General features: G+C 38.4%; 1 protein-coding gene across 2 annotated transcripts; it reads right to left on the bottom strand.

Annotated features, from left to right (window-relative positions):
• Window positions 1-80: 80 nt before the first annotated feature.
• Window positions 81-18,276, bottom strand: pir (pirin). 2 transcript variants are annotated; one of them, XM_029458266.1, is made up of 10 exons: window positions 18,163-18,276; window positions 17,489-17,608; window positions 14,139-14,231; window positions 8,698-8,778; window positions 5,916-6,122; window positions 3,420-3,504; window positions 2,724-2,768; window positions 1,616-1,698; window positions 805-871; window positions 81-663 (listed from the first exon to the last, which is right to left on the bottom strand). In XM_029458266.1, exons 2-10 carry the CDS (start codon window positions 17,579-17,581, stop codon window positions 545-547), a joined length of 873 nt encoding a protein of 290 aa, XP_029314126.1. In that variant the 5' UTR covers window positions 17,582-17,608; window positions 18,163-18,276; the 3' UTR covers window positions 81-544. The 2 variants fall into 2 exon arrangements, with proteins under 2 accessions (XP_029314126.1, XP_029314122.1); XM_029458262.1 differs by lacking the exon at window positions 18,163-18,276 and adding an exon at window positions 17,887-18,146.
• Between the last annotated feature and the right edge of the window lie 480 nt (window positions 18,277-18,756).

Genomic DNA, 18,756 nt, shown 5'->3' with positions numbered 1-18,756 from the left:
GTTTGTGTCGGCTGCAAAGTGATGCTTACAATAACTATAAAACTTCCATAAACATTTTTTTACAACATTTTTATGTGGTCTATGTTAGTTTTTGCAGCAGGTTATATTAGGTTATGTGTGGTACATGTGTGTCATCAAACAATAAAGTAGTAAACTTTCTGCCCATACTTAATAATATGTTGAATTATCTTCAGAACAACAATGTGTGCAACAGGTACTGTGTTATTTCAAACAGCAGAGGGGAAATGTAACAAAGGTTACATTTAACAAGGGGGTGGGGAGCAGTTAGAAGCACATTTTCCCTAAAATATATAATTTACAAGGGAGAGGGGCTAAACTTCTAATGTGCAAACAATGAAGCACTGAACATGAAGGACATGTTAAAGTAGATGATGGAAAGTACTAAATGTCCTGTAAACACAGACAGAACATTTACTGAATACACCCATATTATCAAGCCCTCAAAACAAATATCTCTATAAATATGTTTTTATAGCAACAAAAACAAGTAAGGCTGCATGGACAAGAGTGCAACGTGTAGAGTTCAGAAAGCGTCTCTAATCTTGGACCTCCAGTTTACGGCTCTTTCAAAGCCATTTCTGCCAGTCTGGTAGTCTCTGATAGCCTGTCTGATCTCTTCCTCTGTAGTCATTACAAACGGACCTGAAGGGCACACACAACATATGAAAGTATTAAATGATAGGCATTGATTCAGTTCTGTTTGTGACTTTTTAAACATATTCAAGCATTTCTTTTGTACAGTGACTTGTCGCCAACACGGAGGGAAAAAAACAAATGCCGTACCTTGTTGTACCACAGGCTCTTTGATTGGTTCTCCAGCGATCAGCACAAAATGGGAAACTTCAGGGCCCTGAGGAGGGAATAAGAAGCAGCGCTATGTATTGTGAAGTGGACTGACTTTTATTTGTAATTTCGGAAATCAGTGGTTCCCAACCTAGTGATCAGTACCCCAAGATAAAGAGACAAGATGTCAAAAGTTACACAAGATTTCTTCTCGTGAAACACTTCTTAAATCTGAGAAGGAACAATAATATTTTACAGTAGAGGTAGAAGTATTTACTGTATATTTTACTTAAAGGGAAACTTTGCAGATATTGTTGCAATGTGGGTGGTATGTGCAAATGCCGTCATTTTGCGTCATCCGGCCAAAGAAAATATGGGGTTTCCCAACCCCATCAGGAAGTCCAAGACTAAAAACAAAGATCAGCCTTTAAAAGAGCAACAATGTAGGGATCCACAAATGGAAAACGGAAAAGGTTTTGTGGCATCTTTAAAATCTTGGAACAGAAAAAGGCAAGAACATCATCACTGAAATAGGGTTGAGGTGAATTAGATGCTTCAAATAGAGACAGATTGCATATCAAAAGTTGTACTGAGATGGACTCCTCCAGGCAAGACCGGGAAGACAGAAAATGAGGTGGCGCAGAAAGCACATTTTATTACACAGGGGTAGAAGAGGATTAAGTAAGTAAATCATCAAACAAACTAAATCAGTGAAAGTAAACCCTATGAATAACGATGGAAAATACTTTCAGCTTCCAAAGGGAGGCATTGTGGAAAAAAGTTTGACGAGAGAATAGTGTAAATCCCTCACCTTGTTTTCAACTTTGACGCAGTCACCATCTTCAAACACCACGATGTGATGGGGCTCCACCTTCTGCTGCCCCTTATCTGGGCCTTGAAAACAAGAAAGGTTCACAGTTTTGTCCTTACTCATTTTAAATACCTTTTGGATGTGATTGAGCAGGCTACAGGATTGTTTCCAGTTACATTCTGAACTGACTTAATTTTTTTAACATGACTCAATATTTCTGTACCACTTATATTTTGACAGGACTGTAAATGCCGTTCAAGGTGACAGTCCATGATTATTTTTCAACAATACACTGATTAATTCTAATTAAGAAAATGTAAACCTGAAAACAACTGAAACATCATATACCGTGTTGAGTTGGAGACTTATGATTCAAATAACTTTTTTAATCTTTGCAACCAAATTCATATTCTTGTGTCATTAAAACATATGCCAGCAACTAGTCTGAGAAATCCTGCAGTGTAATGATGGAGAGTAATCAAATCATAATGACAACAAACCAAGAAAGCCTCTGAAAAGTGTTCTCATGCGAGGGGAAATCCCTGATCACACAATGTCGTCCATAAAGTAGGAAATGCAGTATTTCACAGTATAATGTCAAACAGCAACACATACAACAGGGCGTAGTTATAACATGTGGGTAAGGCGATTGATATGAAGCCAAACTCTGAGAAGATCATATTTTATACACAGTAGCATGATAATTCTTCTTATGCTTGGTAAATTTCAGATTGAAGAGGAGTGATCTATGAATCCATCAAGCTTTAAAGCATAACACATGGTTCTTTTGGCTGAACGTAGAAGAGAAGTTGCGATTGGACTGAGATCACACACATATTTTTAACGTAGATATGGCAGCAGGAAGAGCAGGGAGGAAAGTGAAGGAGTAATCAAACACAAAAGAGTGAACATATCCAACTAGAAAAATAATGTGAGCATCACCCTGTTTATTGTATTAGTGATTTCTTCTTCCTCTTATATTCTTTTGAAGTGTTGGACTATATGAGGCAGGTACGGGAAATAAACCTTCAACTTGTTGCAAAGTTCAAATAAACAGAGTGAAAAGCGGGACTTTCTTTTAGTGTAACATTAACCAGACAAAACTCACCAACATGAATGGATCCTGATAGCGTGTAGATGAATGTAGTCCATCCTGTCAAACACGGAAATATTATGTATAAATATTTGAGTAATAAAGAAGTTGTCTGCTCTTAAACCTGAAGTAAAAATGTTGTCCGTACGCAGGTAGCAGAAACAACTTGTGAACACAGAAATAAGTAAGTAGAGTAGCTATCTTAAAAGTGCCCTGTGGAGTTTTTGTGAAGTAATAGTGAATGTAAAGTGAAACGTAAAAGAATGACACTTTTACGTTTGCTAGCTTTAGCTTTAACTTCAGCCACCAAAAGCTACTGGTCATACCAGACAATGTAAGGCTGTAGCAACAAACCCCTGAGTGTGTTGAAAGGGTGCGTCTTATTCATTATGACTCAACTTTTCAACTGTAAAGTGAACATATTCTGTTCCCATGTATTTATTCATTGTTTGGTTTCCTACCACAAGAGGAACACATTCAATAATGTTTGTCATCAGTGACGTGTCACTGTGTCATGGTGAAGACACACATTTATGTACTTCCAGTGACAGGAAGTAAAGAGAACAATGAGGGAGATGAATGATGATCAGTGAAAGCCTAAAGCAACCATTAAATGCTTTTGTGTAAGCATCCTGGCCACTTAGGCACTTTTATTATTGACAAAGCATTTACAGACATACTATGGTGTGTTTAGAAATGTTATTCTCCTACCTGAGGGGACGGGCTGTACATGCAGGGCATCTGTCTGTAGTCTGAAGTCCAGGTACAAGGTTGGTGTCCTTGTGTAGACCTTGGACTACAGGAAAACAGACAATATTCTTACTTTCTCTGACACTCACTCACACACACGCACACGCACACACACGCACACGCACACGCACACGCACACACATACACACACACACAAACAGAAAACACATTCATGCAAACTTTGTCATAGTGGCGCCAGTGACTGTCATGGTCATTTATTAAAAACTGTCTGCACTGCTGTTCCTGCAAATGGGTAGTGAACAATAAGTGCTACCCACATAATCGTTTTATAAGCGACCTCCTAATAATCACATGGTTTTAAAGCAATACAAAGTCAGAACCTGTTATTGGTAGTTTCATGGTTTACACTTCTTGCACTAAACAGCTTTGTGTATCATTGTGTGTGTGTTTTTATTTATTCTTTTTATCATGAGGAGACAGATGACCTTGAAAAAACTCTCAGCATTGAGGCTTTGCAAATTGGAAACATGCGTGAGAAAAAGAACAAAGTTAAGGAAATGAAAGAACCTGCATTTTCTTAGAGTTATTTGTTCTTGTTAAAGCCACAGTACACTGCTCAGCACCAAACAGCAGACAGACACAGTTAGTACCGAGCACAGTGGAGCATTTAGCAGCTAAAGAGCCAGATACTTCCCTCGGGAGTTGGTGGAAACCAAAACAGAGCTAAAAGAGAGTAAATATTAGAATTACATTAATCAGGTAGACTGTAGATAATGTTGCTCCGTAACTGCTGGATGCCTAAATAAAAAACAGTTTGTTGACAAGTTCACCATATCAACTTAAAAGAGGATAATATTTCAGCGTTGTGTTCACAAAATTACATTACATTACATTCCAGTTCATTTAGCTGATGCTTTTGTCCAAAGCGACGTACAAAAAGTGCAAAAATGTTTCCATTATCCCCAAGTATGCAAAGGAAAAGATTTAAATACCGACACAATCGGTGAAAACTGCTACACAATGACTTTTAACACTGGGAACTTCCAAAGTCTGTACGTTTTTGATCCTACACATCTTTAAAATCAGAGGAAAGTCTGTTTCACATTTTAATTTAAAAAATAACATTTCATCGTAAACATTCAGTACTTGCATTTATTGATTTCTTCATTTGAGGGACTCAAACTCACTTTTATTTCTCCAAATTATTCTATTAATTTTTTATTATCATATATTATCAAATATTTTTATGAATATTGTGACCTGTTATTTTCCCAAGAGTACCTAATTTAATGTAAACTGTTGTCAAGAGTGTCTTACAGTAGAAAACAACAACAGTAAAAGGAGAAGGGGCATACAATCTTGCCTGGAAACCAGACAAATCTGCAAGCTCATGTTTTATTTGCTCTGGTAGATGTTTGGGCCCCCCTCCACCTTGGACTGATTTCCAGCAATTTGAGAGCTGATGGGCCAATCACAATCGTTTATCTAATATTGGGCATGTTGGAGTCAAAGGCCGTACAAAGGAGTGCCATTGGCATTTTAAAAAAGCAACAAAGATGACTGCAGCTGATGTGGAACTTTCTGTTGAAGCCGAACAAGTCGTTAAAAACGGATTTGGTCTTTCCTGTTGTTTCAAATATTAATTATGAATTGAACTAGTAGGGTGAGTAAAAACACCTTTAATATTTAAATTCTGATGGCACTTCACAGACATAATAATGCTACACCATCACAGGTGATCTCTGCAAGCTTTGGTCTGTTTACATTCTTCCATCGCTACATAAATCAGGGGGAAATTACCATTATTAATAATACCCCAAAAACGATGAGCCTTATACAGAACAAATACAATACATAAAAATAAATAGATGTGTTAGAGGAGAAGAAGGCCACTTGAGTTCAATGACCTGTGTTAAACACACACACACACAAACACACACACACACACACACACACACACACACACACACACACACACACACACACACACACACACACACACACACACACACACACACTGCAACATTACAAAGTAATTCCCAGAGGCCAAGAAGATCTGCTCCTCATTTGCAGTTTCCTCTTTTCAACCAGACACTTCTCCCACTGACTAAATAGTGTGGTTAACAGGAATTCCCTTTCACACACACACACACACACACACACATACATACATACACGCACATTTATGTCATCGTTTGTCGTTTTTTTCTATTTGCCTCAAGCATCCAGCAAATGCGCAATCACCATGAGATCAACAGCTGGCAGGAAACGAAATACCATGTTCAGTTTCAAAGTGCTCTTCTGTCTGCGTCTTCATTTAATGATGCCTTAGTGACATCACTCACTCACACACACACACACACACACACACACACACACACACACACACACACACACACACACACACACACACACACACACACACACACACACACACACACACACACGCACGCACGCACGCACCACGCACACACACACACACACACACACACACACCTTTGCTCCTAAAGCTTCTCCAGATATCACAGCGACTGTAACTCCTCCCTGGCTGGGTTTCGGGATCTCTGAGCCTTTAAGCTCCTGGTACGCCGGTTCCGTCATCTTGTCTCGTCTCGCCAGGTTCACCCACAGCTGTAAGCCCACCACCGGCTCCTCTGACACAGGCATCTCAGCATGGACCACCCCCTGTCCTGCAGTCATCCACTGGCAGACAAGAAGACATATTTCAATTATACCAAATTATACCAAAGACTAAATGTCACATATACATCCATCTTTATTTACATCGCTATTTGTTGAGGCCATAACGTATTTGTACTTGCATTAAATAACCATAATAATAATTTGGGAAGGGTTTTATCAGCCGTGCAAGTGGCATGACTGGTACACCCCTTTGCTCTAGACATAAATGATTGTTTGAAGAAATGTGAAAGGATCTTCAAGGGATGTATTGTGTTATCTTCTCATTATATCACGTTTTTACTTAACCAGTAAATAACAGTATCTTCACAACTACAAGAATTCCCAGTTGCCAATAATGTATCCTCAATACCCTTACAATCTTGTGTTACCCAGATGGACATTTTTGGTTTAAAGTGAAGTTTATTGGATGGATCGCTACAGGTATATATTTATGTTGTAAAAGCGTTGGCAGACTACAGAATATGTGTTAGACCATTGATGTGACTTGTTATGAGAAGGTAATATAAGATTTTTCTTCTCCCTGCTCCTTTTTGATCATAAAATGTGTATTATGTTGTTTCAGATTGTATCTTTCATTGTGTTCAAAATGTGTTGTGTATACTGACATGATAAATAAATAATGATTAATAAAGAAATATAACAGCTGCAACATCGGTGTTTATCCTTTTTACTGCACTTGTTTGCTTATTTGTACTTTCTGGGTTTGATAAAGGAAGATATAGCTGAAGAAATTACACGTACATTTTCAAAGGATAGAGAAATAAATGGAAACCACTGGCATGAAACAGGATAAATGCATTGCACAAACTTAATCACATTTTATCCTTTGAACTTTTTCCATCAGCGTTGTACATAATATAGTATATTATGCAAAAACAGCAGTTTAGAGTTCAAAGTAATAATATATAATTTTCGGTAACATTCAACATTCAACACATTTCTCTGATAGGCTTCTGATTATAATAATAGAGTAAAGACATTCTAAAACATGGAGCAGGCTTGAGATTGTGATTTGAAACTTAATTTCTAATTAATAACTTCATTAATCTTTGTTTTATAGCTTCTGCTTCTCCTTTAGTTGAGCTGTAAATTTCCACTCTCAAGCTTTGCTTTAATGCAGCTGGCTCCTGATTATTCATTCATGACTGTTCACCATGCTATTTGGTTTCTTTTATTGCTTTGTGATGGGTATTTACAGGATAATAAAACATGAAGAATACAACAGAGGATAAACCAGAGAACAGAGGCAGCACAGCTTGAAAAATTAAATTTAAAACATCTTATGTGATTTAATAAATAAGAAAATAAGCTGCTAGTTCAGGTACATACAGTCCTCATAAAGACGGACATTGTGTATGAAAAGATGAAGATTGTCATTCATTTAAAACTTTGATACAGCTTGTTATGTAAGTATGCTTATTACCAAGGCCACTATGGGTAACTATTTAAGAAACAGTTGTTTCGTTAAGCTACAAATCTGGGCACAGAGAAATCTGTCATTTTAAAATATTAATGTAAAAAGGAAGTTGGATTTGTTTCTTTTCTAAAGTGGGTATATGCAGATGTGGAATTAATTGAAACCTTTACTGAGAATTTTTTTTCTCTGTTGCCGTCTTCACTGCTTCTTTTACCGCTCTAATCAGAGACAGTGTTTGAGTTTTCCCTGAAGGACTTGCAAGCGGCTGTTTAGCATTTGCAGCTCCAACGTGACGTCCGAGCCCACAGAATGGTGGGTTACAGCAAATTCGGCTGAACTGACTGAACCTATGCTGCAGATTGAAGCTGAGTCAGCAGCCTGTGTGTGTGTTTAACTTTACTACTTTAAAAACACAGGAAACAACCCACAGGGTATGATATCCAATTAGTGTGAGTGCACAGCATTATAATGCATATGTAATGAGTTGGTGGGGATTTGTACGCCAATAGGCTTAAGTCTTGTTCTGCTCTCGCAGTTGTTCATGTTAATAACAAGTGGTCTGAATGCTTCAAGTTAATGATGACATTTACTATTAGAGGATTAGACTGATAGATAACATTGATCACACTGTTTGGATAACGTGTATTTAATATCTGAAAGAACAGAAAATATTTAGTTATATATCTCTAAGTGTAGCTGGTTTTATGATTGCAGAGTTAAAAGAAGAGTTTGAAATTTTGGCAAACAAACTAATTTGCTTTCTTACTAAGAGTTAGATAAGAAGATTGTTACCACTGTCATGTCTACACCGTAAATATAAAGCTGCAGTCCTCAGCTAGTTAGCTTAGCTTAGCACAAAGTGTGAAACAGGCAGAAACAGTTAGCTCACTGATTAACATGTTATATCTCTTGGCAAATTGTCATTTCTACACTTACGTTTTTGAACAAACAAGATATAATCAGTGGGCTTTAGAGGTGCTGGTAGGTAGTTTTCACCAGGCTAGCTGTTAACCTCGTAATGGTGTTTCCAGTGCTAAGGTAAGCTAACAGTCTGATTTACTGTACAAACATGAGATGTCACTGATTTCATCTTACTCTTGGAAAGAAAGCATAATTTCCAAAATCCCCAAAAATCATAAAAATAGAGTTATGCAGTACTTGAAGATCTCCAGCTTTCAGTCGTCCTGAATGGCCACAGAAGTCTTCGTGGGCCGTGATCCCCTCCAAAACATATGTTACCTGTTTGATAAAAGACACACACATATGTAGCATAAAGAGCCTCATATTGTCTCATACAGATGACTTAATAATTAGTTTACTAATATTACTTATTAATAATAACACTTCAAAACAAATGTAAAGGATTGGGACATTTTTCTATTTTGACAGCTTATTTTACATAAAGTAATGAACTTTCTTCAAAGCAAGTGAAATATAATGTTCCAGGTTTCATTGACTCAGGCCATGACTTTTGAATGATGCTTCGACAATAAAAGCATGTGTGAGCTTGTTTCACCGCCCCAGTGGTCAGACTGGACAGGAAGAGAAGTGCTGACTAATGGGTCATGGGTTCAGAGGGGAACATCTGTGTAAGGGAGGAAAGCTCGGGCCCCTACAGTGAGCTGCCTGTGATCTGTCTCCACAGCTGTGTGATTTCAAAAGTCATGCGAGTGTGAGAAAACACACCTGCTGAAAGGCATGCTGGGAGTGTAAGCTAGTCCTGTCTTCCCGCACCGAGAGATTTAAGTTGCATCTGCCAACTCAAATACACTTCTGGCAATCTAAGGACAATATCTGGGTTTTTTAAGTTCAACTTTAAATATACAACCTCCATTCAGCAATGTGGTAGAAGAATAACTGCTAACTCCACAGTAAAGAGTTGAACGACAATTGAAAAAACATGTGACAGGCTTGTGTGAGGTGAATTTAATATACAGCACTAAGTTCAAAAAGTTATACATTTGTAAAGCCATTTGTAACATCCCATCATGTGTGTTAATGTATTTATGTTATGTTTCATGTTTAGAGTCTATGTTTAGTCTTGTCTCATTGTTCACTTGTTAAATTACAGTCACTCATGTCTCGTCTCGTCATGCACTGTCTGTCATTGCACTTCCTGTTTTATTTTGTAATTACCTTTCCCTCTCGTTTCAGAGCACTTCCTGTCTGTAAGGTTTCCCGCCTGTTTGATTGTTGCCACCTGTTTCCCATTACCGTGTGTGTGTGTGTGCGTGTGCGTGTGCGTGTGTGTGTGTGTATAGTCCTTGTCTCCCTTTGTCCTGTGCCAGTTCACAGAGTGGGAGCCAGAATAAGAGAAAATTATCATACTTTCCATTCTTTGGGGCCAAAAATGAAAAGATATTAAATCAGATATTATTCCACTTTAATCGGACACACAGCAGAAACCAGTAAAGCCAAAAAGTTAAGTTAATGACTCAAAAAAGTTAAGTTGTGGGCAGTAAAATAAAAACAGTCAGCTGCAAGTTCACGCTCAGTAGAGGGTGATATCTCTATGGGTTCGTCACTACAAACAGCATCTGGGCAATGATTGGAGAAGCTTTAAAGTAAAGATTATTCTAAGACATCAGTTAAAAACCAGCTAGTCTCTAAAATGCAGACAGTGATGCCACACTCTCATCTCATGATGCACAAATTATGTCTTAAAATCAACAACCCTAGAAAATACGTGTTAAAAAAGTTGTTTCAATTATGAATCGGGCATAACATAAAGACAATAATGACAAAATGCAGCTAAGGAAAGCTGGGAAATGAAGACGGAAAGGAAGCCGTAACTTTGAAATCTGTTTGTGATTACACTGAAGTCATGTCTACTTTAGTAAAATGATCATAGACTTGAGTAGAGGAAATGGAAGTGAAATACTGTATTAAAAAATGTGATGCACTCAAGAGGCAACTGCAGTAATGTGATCACATTTATTGTCTTGCATATGTATTTGATCTCTCAGTTTTCAGAAAACTAGAAGAGGCAACATGTCAGGGACTTGGGTGGAGACCGAATACAATAATTTAAAATTCCAAGAATAATAAAAAAACAAAACCAAAGATGGTTCCACAAAAACACATCAGAAACATCAAAAGCAGGGACAATTCCTCTCTTTCAAAATAAGGGAATCTTTCTGAGTTGTCATGAAGGAAATGTGTAACTCGAAGCTTTCTGGGCCCAAACTGGGCCTCATGCTAAGTTAACAATACCAGCAGATATTATACACGGATATTTCTGGCTTTCTGTATGATTTATTAAACATATATAAACCTTAATCATTTGTGAAAGTCAAAGTGGTGCTTTCTGGGCTCCGTCCTGCTGTCGCCATCTAGTGATCAAAGTAGGATTTTCACTCCTCAGTGAATCCTGTTGGTGCTGTGCTTCTGTTATCATGATCCTTTTTTTAGTTTTTGGTTTGAAGCAGTTACCGGTTCAGTTCTGTTATATTGCTTTGAGGTATTAGGAGGGAGTTGTGCTTTTTATTGAAAGTGCTACTGTAGTTTTTAGATTCTTCTTTGTGACAGTTCATATCCTGAGAAATACCTTTTAAAAAGTGTGTGTCAGATTGTGTGGCTTTTCTCTTCTATTGTTTTACACATTATTTGGTTGAGATGAAAGATTGTTTTCCAAAGAATATTATAAAAAGTTAGTGTTAAGTAATGATTATTTTCATGATCTATTAATCTGCAGATTACTGTTTATTAAGTGTCATAAAATAGTGGAAAATACCCATCAACATTTTCAGACAGAGGGGATGTCATAAAATTGCTTATTTTTCCAGTTTATCATCACATAAGATGAAGAAATGCAGTAAATTCATTCAATTAAGAAACTGGAGCTTGCAAATGTTTGCTATTTTTGCTGTAATCAAGAGGGCTTTAAAATCTGTACCGCATACAACACCCTCTATTCTTAGACCCTGGCTTTAGACAAGGAAAAGTTCCCCCAAAACCTCTATAACAGGGAAAAATATTGTATGCCAAACTTAGAAATGAAAAACGCTCAATCGATTATCAAAAAAGTTACATTTAATTGAATTATTGTTTCAGCTGGAATTGTAAGTTTTGTATTTATGCTCATTTATATGTTTCTTGTAAATTTCTGTATCGTCTAAAATTAGATGTGGTATTTTGTAAAAAAGTGTTAATAATGTGGTTTATATGCTTAATACCTCTGGTGATCTGTACATTACATGACTGATCAGTGGACTGTATGTAAGGACACCAGATACAACCTCAGACACCAACCTGAACCAAGGCACCAAATAGTTTGCCGTGGTTAATAATGCATGGCACGAGTGTTTCTTTGCTATAATTTTGGAAATCAATTTATTTAATCATTTAATATTCCAAGTATTCATTAAATATCTTGTTTTTGATGACCACAAATCATTATTTTCATTTTTTCTTTCTTAATTTAGAAATTAAAATAGTTTTTGTATTACTACATCAGGTTTACACGCATGGGTCTAAAATGACCCGTGTGTGTAAAGTGTGATAACAATGAAAAAAAGACATACTATAATAATAATGTTAATAATAATTATTATAGCAGTGATTTGGACTAAACAACACATTTCATATTTGAAATCTTTAGTTGTCACTTTGTCACACTCACACTTAACATACATCATACAGCCGATAACACTGTGAGATATTGAACTGCTAGTGTGTCTGTAGTGTAACTGTAGTGAACTGTAAGTGTATCTGTAGTGTAACTGTATATATCCAAACGCACTCGTCCTTCCAGCTCGTGCAGTTCGGCATGTTTCGTGCTGTAATGACGCTCGAGATTATTTCTCCTGGAAAGTGCGTCATTCCGCGTCCAGCTTTCTCTGTTTTACACTCGCCATGCTGCCTTCACTGATGTCAATGACAGTCTCGTTTAAATTTGAAGTTTTTTGACATGACGTGACCTCGTGATGACACGTTCCGCTCGTGTTGTGTTCAAGGACCCTGACATTGGCCAGGAAAAACAGTCGACCATTTAAAATATTGCCGTCTAGTGGATTTTTTTGCGTGCGTTTTACGAATTACCTCGAGGGCCGGATCAAATGGAGGTTCCCCACCCCTGGTTTAGACCCATGTTGCGCATTAGAAAGGGTTTGCATAGCTTGTGTGTCAAAGGGTTAAAAAGACTAAAATACAGTCAAATACTATACAGTATATATTCAAATCAAGCAATCAGTGCAGAAGGCAACGGAGGGACTATTTTATTTTGAACATCATTATTTAATAATAAAAACTATTTAAATTGGAGTGTGTATTTTTCTTTCATATTGCCACACTTGGTAACCATTTTATAAAAGCAATAGCTCACTTCAGACCGTGATATATGCTCATTATATCACAGTTAAGGGGGCTTCGCATCGGGCCGAACCTCGCCCCTTAACTGTGATATAATGACCATATAGATCATGTGCATGTGACGTCACGCCTATTTCCCAACCCGTAAGTCAGCCATTTTGGATGTATATACACAACCAAGACTGTGCGCCCGTTCACGTGTGAGTTGCTGCAACGCTTGCTTCGTAATTTTCTTTGTATTTAAACGTCTAAGATTGAAAGAAAATGCCAACCTTGTGCGCAGTGTATAATTGTAGTAATAACGCTACTCGTGACCCAGAAACGGTTCTTTAGATTTCCTAAAATCATCAAAAACAACGATCCACAAAAGAGGGATGAATTGCTGTCTACCGAACACCGTAAGCTGTGGTTTAGCAACATAAATAGTAAGGATTTAACAGAAGAAAAAGCACAATTCACCCGTGTGTGTGGCGTCCACTTTATATCTGGTAAGAGCTCATGCTAAAGCTATGTTTTCAATGTTTACGTTAAACATTTGTGCTTATGATATACCCGAACACTGTAAGACCTTATTTCTCCATATCGCTGACTGGTAAATAAGGCACTTTCTTTACATGTGATGGCAGCCATTTGCTCTTTTCTTCTGTGCATGTTTTTGTTTTGCTTATTCTTGAGCCTACTTCACTTGCGAAAAGCAAAGCACCAATGTGAGAACATGCTTCGCTTACTCCAGCCATACAATCACAGTGTGCGAGGATAACATCGCCACTCACTCACAAACCACGGCTTGAGCGGTGTATCTCAAGCTCTTTGAAAGTGATTTACACGGGCATGGACGAGCACCCTGTCATCTTTCAGTGGTTTGGTAAGAAAACTACCAACCCAGCCAGAAACAAAGAAATTATAAGCATCTAAGCTTTTGTACACCTTCATTTGTGCGTTGGTTGCCCACAACGTTTGTAGCACAAGGTAGTTCACAATATCCGGATATTCAATCGGTGGTAATGACTCTAAATCCTCAATATAATCCGACGGCTTTAGCGTGTACGGGTCAAGGCCGCAAATTTGGACTTTTTCTCTGAATCTTGCCTTTGCAGAGGACTCCAGAGAGTCAAAATACTTTGAAGAAGTCGGAGTTGTATTGTTGTTGTTGTTTGCTTTAGACGCCATTGTTGACTTGCTATTCATCCAAAATGGAGTCGCACGCATACGTCACACAGTTTTGTCACGTGTTTGCACACTACCTATACCACGGCCTGTCGTGAGCTATTGGTTAAACATATTCTTACCGTCTCAAATCCTCTGTGAGGATGATCTGGAAAACCTGCCGGCTTGCTCACGCTGAACTCATCCAACATCAGGAAAGGATCCAGGTTCCTCAGCTGAAATGATATATGTAGAGTATTGTATGAATTACAATGGCGGTTGTTATGCTGACTGACAGTTTGACAGTTGAATTACATGAACAAGTCAAGTTAATTTTATTTATATAGCCCAATATCACAAATTACACAAATCACTCTACAGGATATGTTATCTTTACGCTTCCTGCTTTCTTACTGTGCGGACGCTTCTCTGCTAGCTCTTGCCCCTGCTTACATCTGCTTGCATCTTTCTGCTAATATTAATTTAATTTTCACGGATATGCCCCCCTGCATGGACTGCCGTGGACATCTACAGAAGATTGCAGTACTTCAAGCAAAGATATTTAATCTAGAAGAGAAGGATACAACAATACAATGGACCCCAAAGGTGAAGCTACAGCTTGCCCCGGAGAACAGTCATGTAAATCACGTCTGGAATAAGCGTGGAGCAGAACTTAAAGCCACCCCTAACAAACTAGAAGAACCCGACTTGACAGAAAGAGACTGGCCCCCACTGTCATCATGCCGACAACGGCTCACATCAACCCCCGCTACGCAACCGTGGATTGTAGCAGTGAACACGGCAAGGAATGCCCCGCCGCCACTGATGTCTCTACAGCTGGAAAACAGATTCCTACCGCTACAAACCGAGTCTGGATCGCCGCTGGAGGACCCAGCTCGCCTGTCAGTCCTGCGCCATTCGGGCAGAACAAGACGCAGAGGACCGCAGAAGCTGACGGAGGACAATCAGCGGATCACTGAGCAAACAGCGGATCGAGCATGTGCGCCGAACAGAGGACCACAGATCACTGAGCCAGCAACGCTAATTATCGGCGACTCTACTGTATCAGGCATTAACATTAACGGTAAGAAAGATACCAAAACATACTGCTTCCCTGATGAAATGATCTGTGACATAACAGAAAAACTTCCAGAAATGCTGTCTGTCCACAAATATGTGAACAAGGTTATTATTCATGCTGGGAATAATGATATCTCAAGGGGAGAAACGGAAACACTAAAACGTGACTTTACTGAACTGCTAAAAGTTGTAGGCTCTAAAGACATTGAAACATACATCAGTGGTCCCATCCCACCAGCCAGGTCAGGAGTGAATCGTTTTAGCAGAATTTTGGGGCTTAGCAGGTGGCTATCCCCTGCACAAAGTGAACTTTATTGACAACTTCAATCTGTTCTGGCAGCGTAGAGGCCTTTTTGGAAGAAATGGACTTTCTCTCAGATCTGGAGAAAAACTGTTCGCTTCCAATATAGATTACACCATTAGCCACCCGACTTTGGCTAAATGCAAGGAGACACCATCCCCCACACCACCAGATAACCACCATGATGACGTCCAAACAACTGGAGCGAGTGACCTTGCTGCAGTACCAGCCACAACAAGCCTGCACACCAAGGACCCCAGTCCCTCAACTCCACCGCCAGACATGGATGAAGTTCAAATTTTGTGGAGTAGCATTGAGACACCCTACCCCCTCCCCTCCCCTTCTTCCTCATCTTCCTCTCCCTTCCTCTTATTTAGCAACAAGATGAACAAATTGGTGAAAGGTGGTCTTAAACTGACACCTCAAATAACCCCCCGCTCAAAACCATCATCCCCCACCATCATCCCCCATTCTTCTCCCCCCTCCCAGACGTCCCCCGCACCTCCCCTTCGGCTTATGCCAAAAGCCCACTCATGGACACTCAAGGACATCACCCCCCCAAGTTGGTCATGCCGTTCCTGTCTTGACTACTACCAGACTAAATAATCAGCGCTCAGCACGCACTGCGTCTGGTTATCTTAGATATATCAGTGCACAGCCAGGACCAGCTTTTACTCCTGTCACAGACTCCATACAGCTGAAAGTGGCTCTTCTGAATGTCAGATCACTGGCTACCAAATCTTTTTTGATTAATGATATGATAGTTCAAAAAAACTTGCACTGTATGTTTCTAGTTGAGACCTGGTTAAACAACATCACTGGTGTGGCAACACTGACTGAGACGTGTCCTCCAAACTATAAATACTATCAGGCAGTCAGGTAAAACAAGAAAGGAGGAGGGATTGCCGCTATTTTATCAGCGTCGCTTGTATGTAATGACATTGACCTGGGTGAATTTATATCATTTGAATATCTTGCTTTTATCTCAAGCCGACTCGATTACTGTAATGCACTCTTTACCGGCCTCCCAAAAAAAACAACGGAAAGACTTCAGCTCATCCAAAACGCTGCAGCGAGGCTGCTGACTAGAACCAAGAGGAGAGACCACATCAGTCCAGTGTTAGCCACTCTACACTGGCTTCCAGTAACTTTTAGAATTGATTTTAAGGTCCTCCTTCTTGAATACAAAGCCCTAAACGTAACCGCACCAAGTCACACTGCCAACTCTCTAATAAATTATGTGTCCCCAAGAACATTACAATCATCCACTACTGGTTTATTAAATGTTCTCAGAAACATCCATTGAATGTGTAAAGGTAACTGAGATGAATCTCAGAGTGTGTATTTTTGAAAAGCCTGAGATCAAATAGACTGTTTTACCATGGGAAAAAGAGGAAGTTTCTCAGATAAATGTGTATTGGAGAAAAACTGGCTCTAACCGAAGGGAGTAAACCAGTTGAAAGGCCACAGGGGCGCATTGTTGATCTCATGCTTTCAAAATATGGCTCTGACAGTTTAGAACATTTACAAGAATGGTGTGATGAATGTGATTTCCCGGCAGTAGGGTCGTTAAGTACGGCACAGATAGGGAAACTAGGCATGAATTCCAATGTTATTTTATACTATTTTAATTCTGCTATTTTATCTGCTATTTTAATTCTGCTATATTATATTATTTTAATTCTGCTATTTTATCTGCTATTTTAATTCGGCTATTTTTGTAATGGTACTTCAGACTCATTTACATCTACACTGTGATTATTGTACTGTAAATGCTCTTATTCTGTCTAATTTTGTACTAATTGTTATGTTTTTGCTGTGAAGCACTTTGTCTGCAATTCTTGTAAGAAAGGTGTTATACAAATAAAGCTTATTATTATTATTATTATTATTATTATTATTATTATTATTATTATTATTATTATCTTCTGTCCTCTGACTTGCTTTGAATAAGGAAAAACTCCCCCCAAAAAACGTTAACAGAGTAAAAATGGAGGAAACCTCAAAAAAAGCAACTGAGGAGGGATCCCTCTCCCTGGACGGACAGAAATGTAAAATATGTTGTGTGTACAGTATAACCGACATAATAAAATAACAAGTTGAGGAACTTACCTCTTTTCTACCGATGCTCCTGCGGACACGAGCACCGACTCCCTCTGACTGTTCCACACTCAAAACTGTCTTTTCCACTCTCCTTACATTCATTGTGCCGGGAAAAAGATTCACTTGTGACTGCAAAAACATAAAAAATACCACGTTCATTAATAATGTATACAATTCCAATAAAAGGCATTTTTGGAAGAAATTATGTTGTTGTCTGTGCACAAGCTCTTCTTTGGTGTGTCACACTCTAATATTTCCCAGAAACCAATTCCCAAAATCAAATACTGCAAAGTAACACGATGATGATAAAATAATCGAAAAGGTCATTTAATCACAGGGGTTTCAAGGTTTAGAAATAGACTACTCTTTCTGGTAAATTGGAGGTTTACAGCTGCCAACCAACCGACCTGACAGCAGCTCAGATAGCATGTTGACAGTCGTCTGATACTTCCTCGTGATGTTGTAGTTAGTACCGAGTCCATGCGATTTAGAATTACATTTTTTTCAACACTACTGCGTGGTGCCTATTATTAACTGTACATTTTAGTAGCCTATATTTTCTTTGTGCATTAAAGAACAGCCTAACTGTTATAAATCACCTGACACGAGCAACACTTTCATAATTTTTTAACCTATAACATTCATACGAACGTTAAATGACATTGTAAAATACACCCACGTACCTGGAGGTTTGACAGAAAGAGTCTCTTTTTATTGTGGAATCTAATGACCGCCGGTTTGTTTGTTGTTGTGTGACTGCAGACCTCTCAGGTAGGATTACAATGCGGAAGTTAGAAAGGGGGCGTGGCTAAATCTAGTTCCACATTTTGAGGTGAAACGTAATTAGCTGGTAAGGATGGAGCATCAGAACAACTTAGTTTCTAAAATACTCAAGTACTTTTAATAAATATCCTTTATGCAATTGAAGAGTGAGCCCCACCACGTGCACAGGGCTGAAGCTCCCAGTCAATTTCACTTATACAACCCAGAATCACATTCATCTCGGGGTTGTTTACAATCTGAATAACATATTATATTATTCTTAGACTCTTGATAATGATCAGATAAGGGAAAACGCTTTATACATGTTTAATGGCTTAGTATATTTGCTTACATCTGTCATGTTGTAAACACTGATGTTACACCAATCATGAGGAACACACAAAAAACCTAATAGGCCTACATACATCAAAGTTTATTAATAAGTTAGGTTAATTATTATTAAAAAATAATGATTGTAAAATGTGTTTATTTGAAATACATTTTTTATTATTGTT

This window comes from Cottoperca gobio, chromosome 3, assembly GCF_900634415.1.
Source record: "Cottoperca gobio chromosome 3, fCotGob3.1, whole genome shotgun sequence".
Lineage (NCBI taxonomy): Eukaryota > Metazoa > Chordata > Actinopteri > Perciformes > Bovichtidae > Cottoperca > Cottoperca gobio.
Note: the sequence above shows the minus strand (reverse complement) of the source record. Positions and strands in the feature narration are given on the sequence as shown.

Bases quoted from the DNA above. Each gene is read 5' to 3' on its own strand.
- pir (XM_029458262.1), bottom strand. From the start codon at position 17,961: ATGGACTCGGTACTAACTACAACATCACGAGGAAGTATCAGACGACTG. The intron at 17,609-17,886 runs GTCGGTTGGTTG...ATGTTTTTGCAG, and splicing joins GCTATCTGAGCTGCTGTCAG to TCACAAGTGAATCTTTTTCC. The intron at 2,769-3,419 runs GTAGGAGAATAA...CGTGTTTGACAG, and splicing joins TGTACAGCCCGTCCCCTCAG to GATGGACTACATTCATCTAC.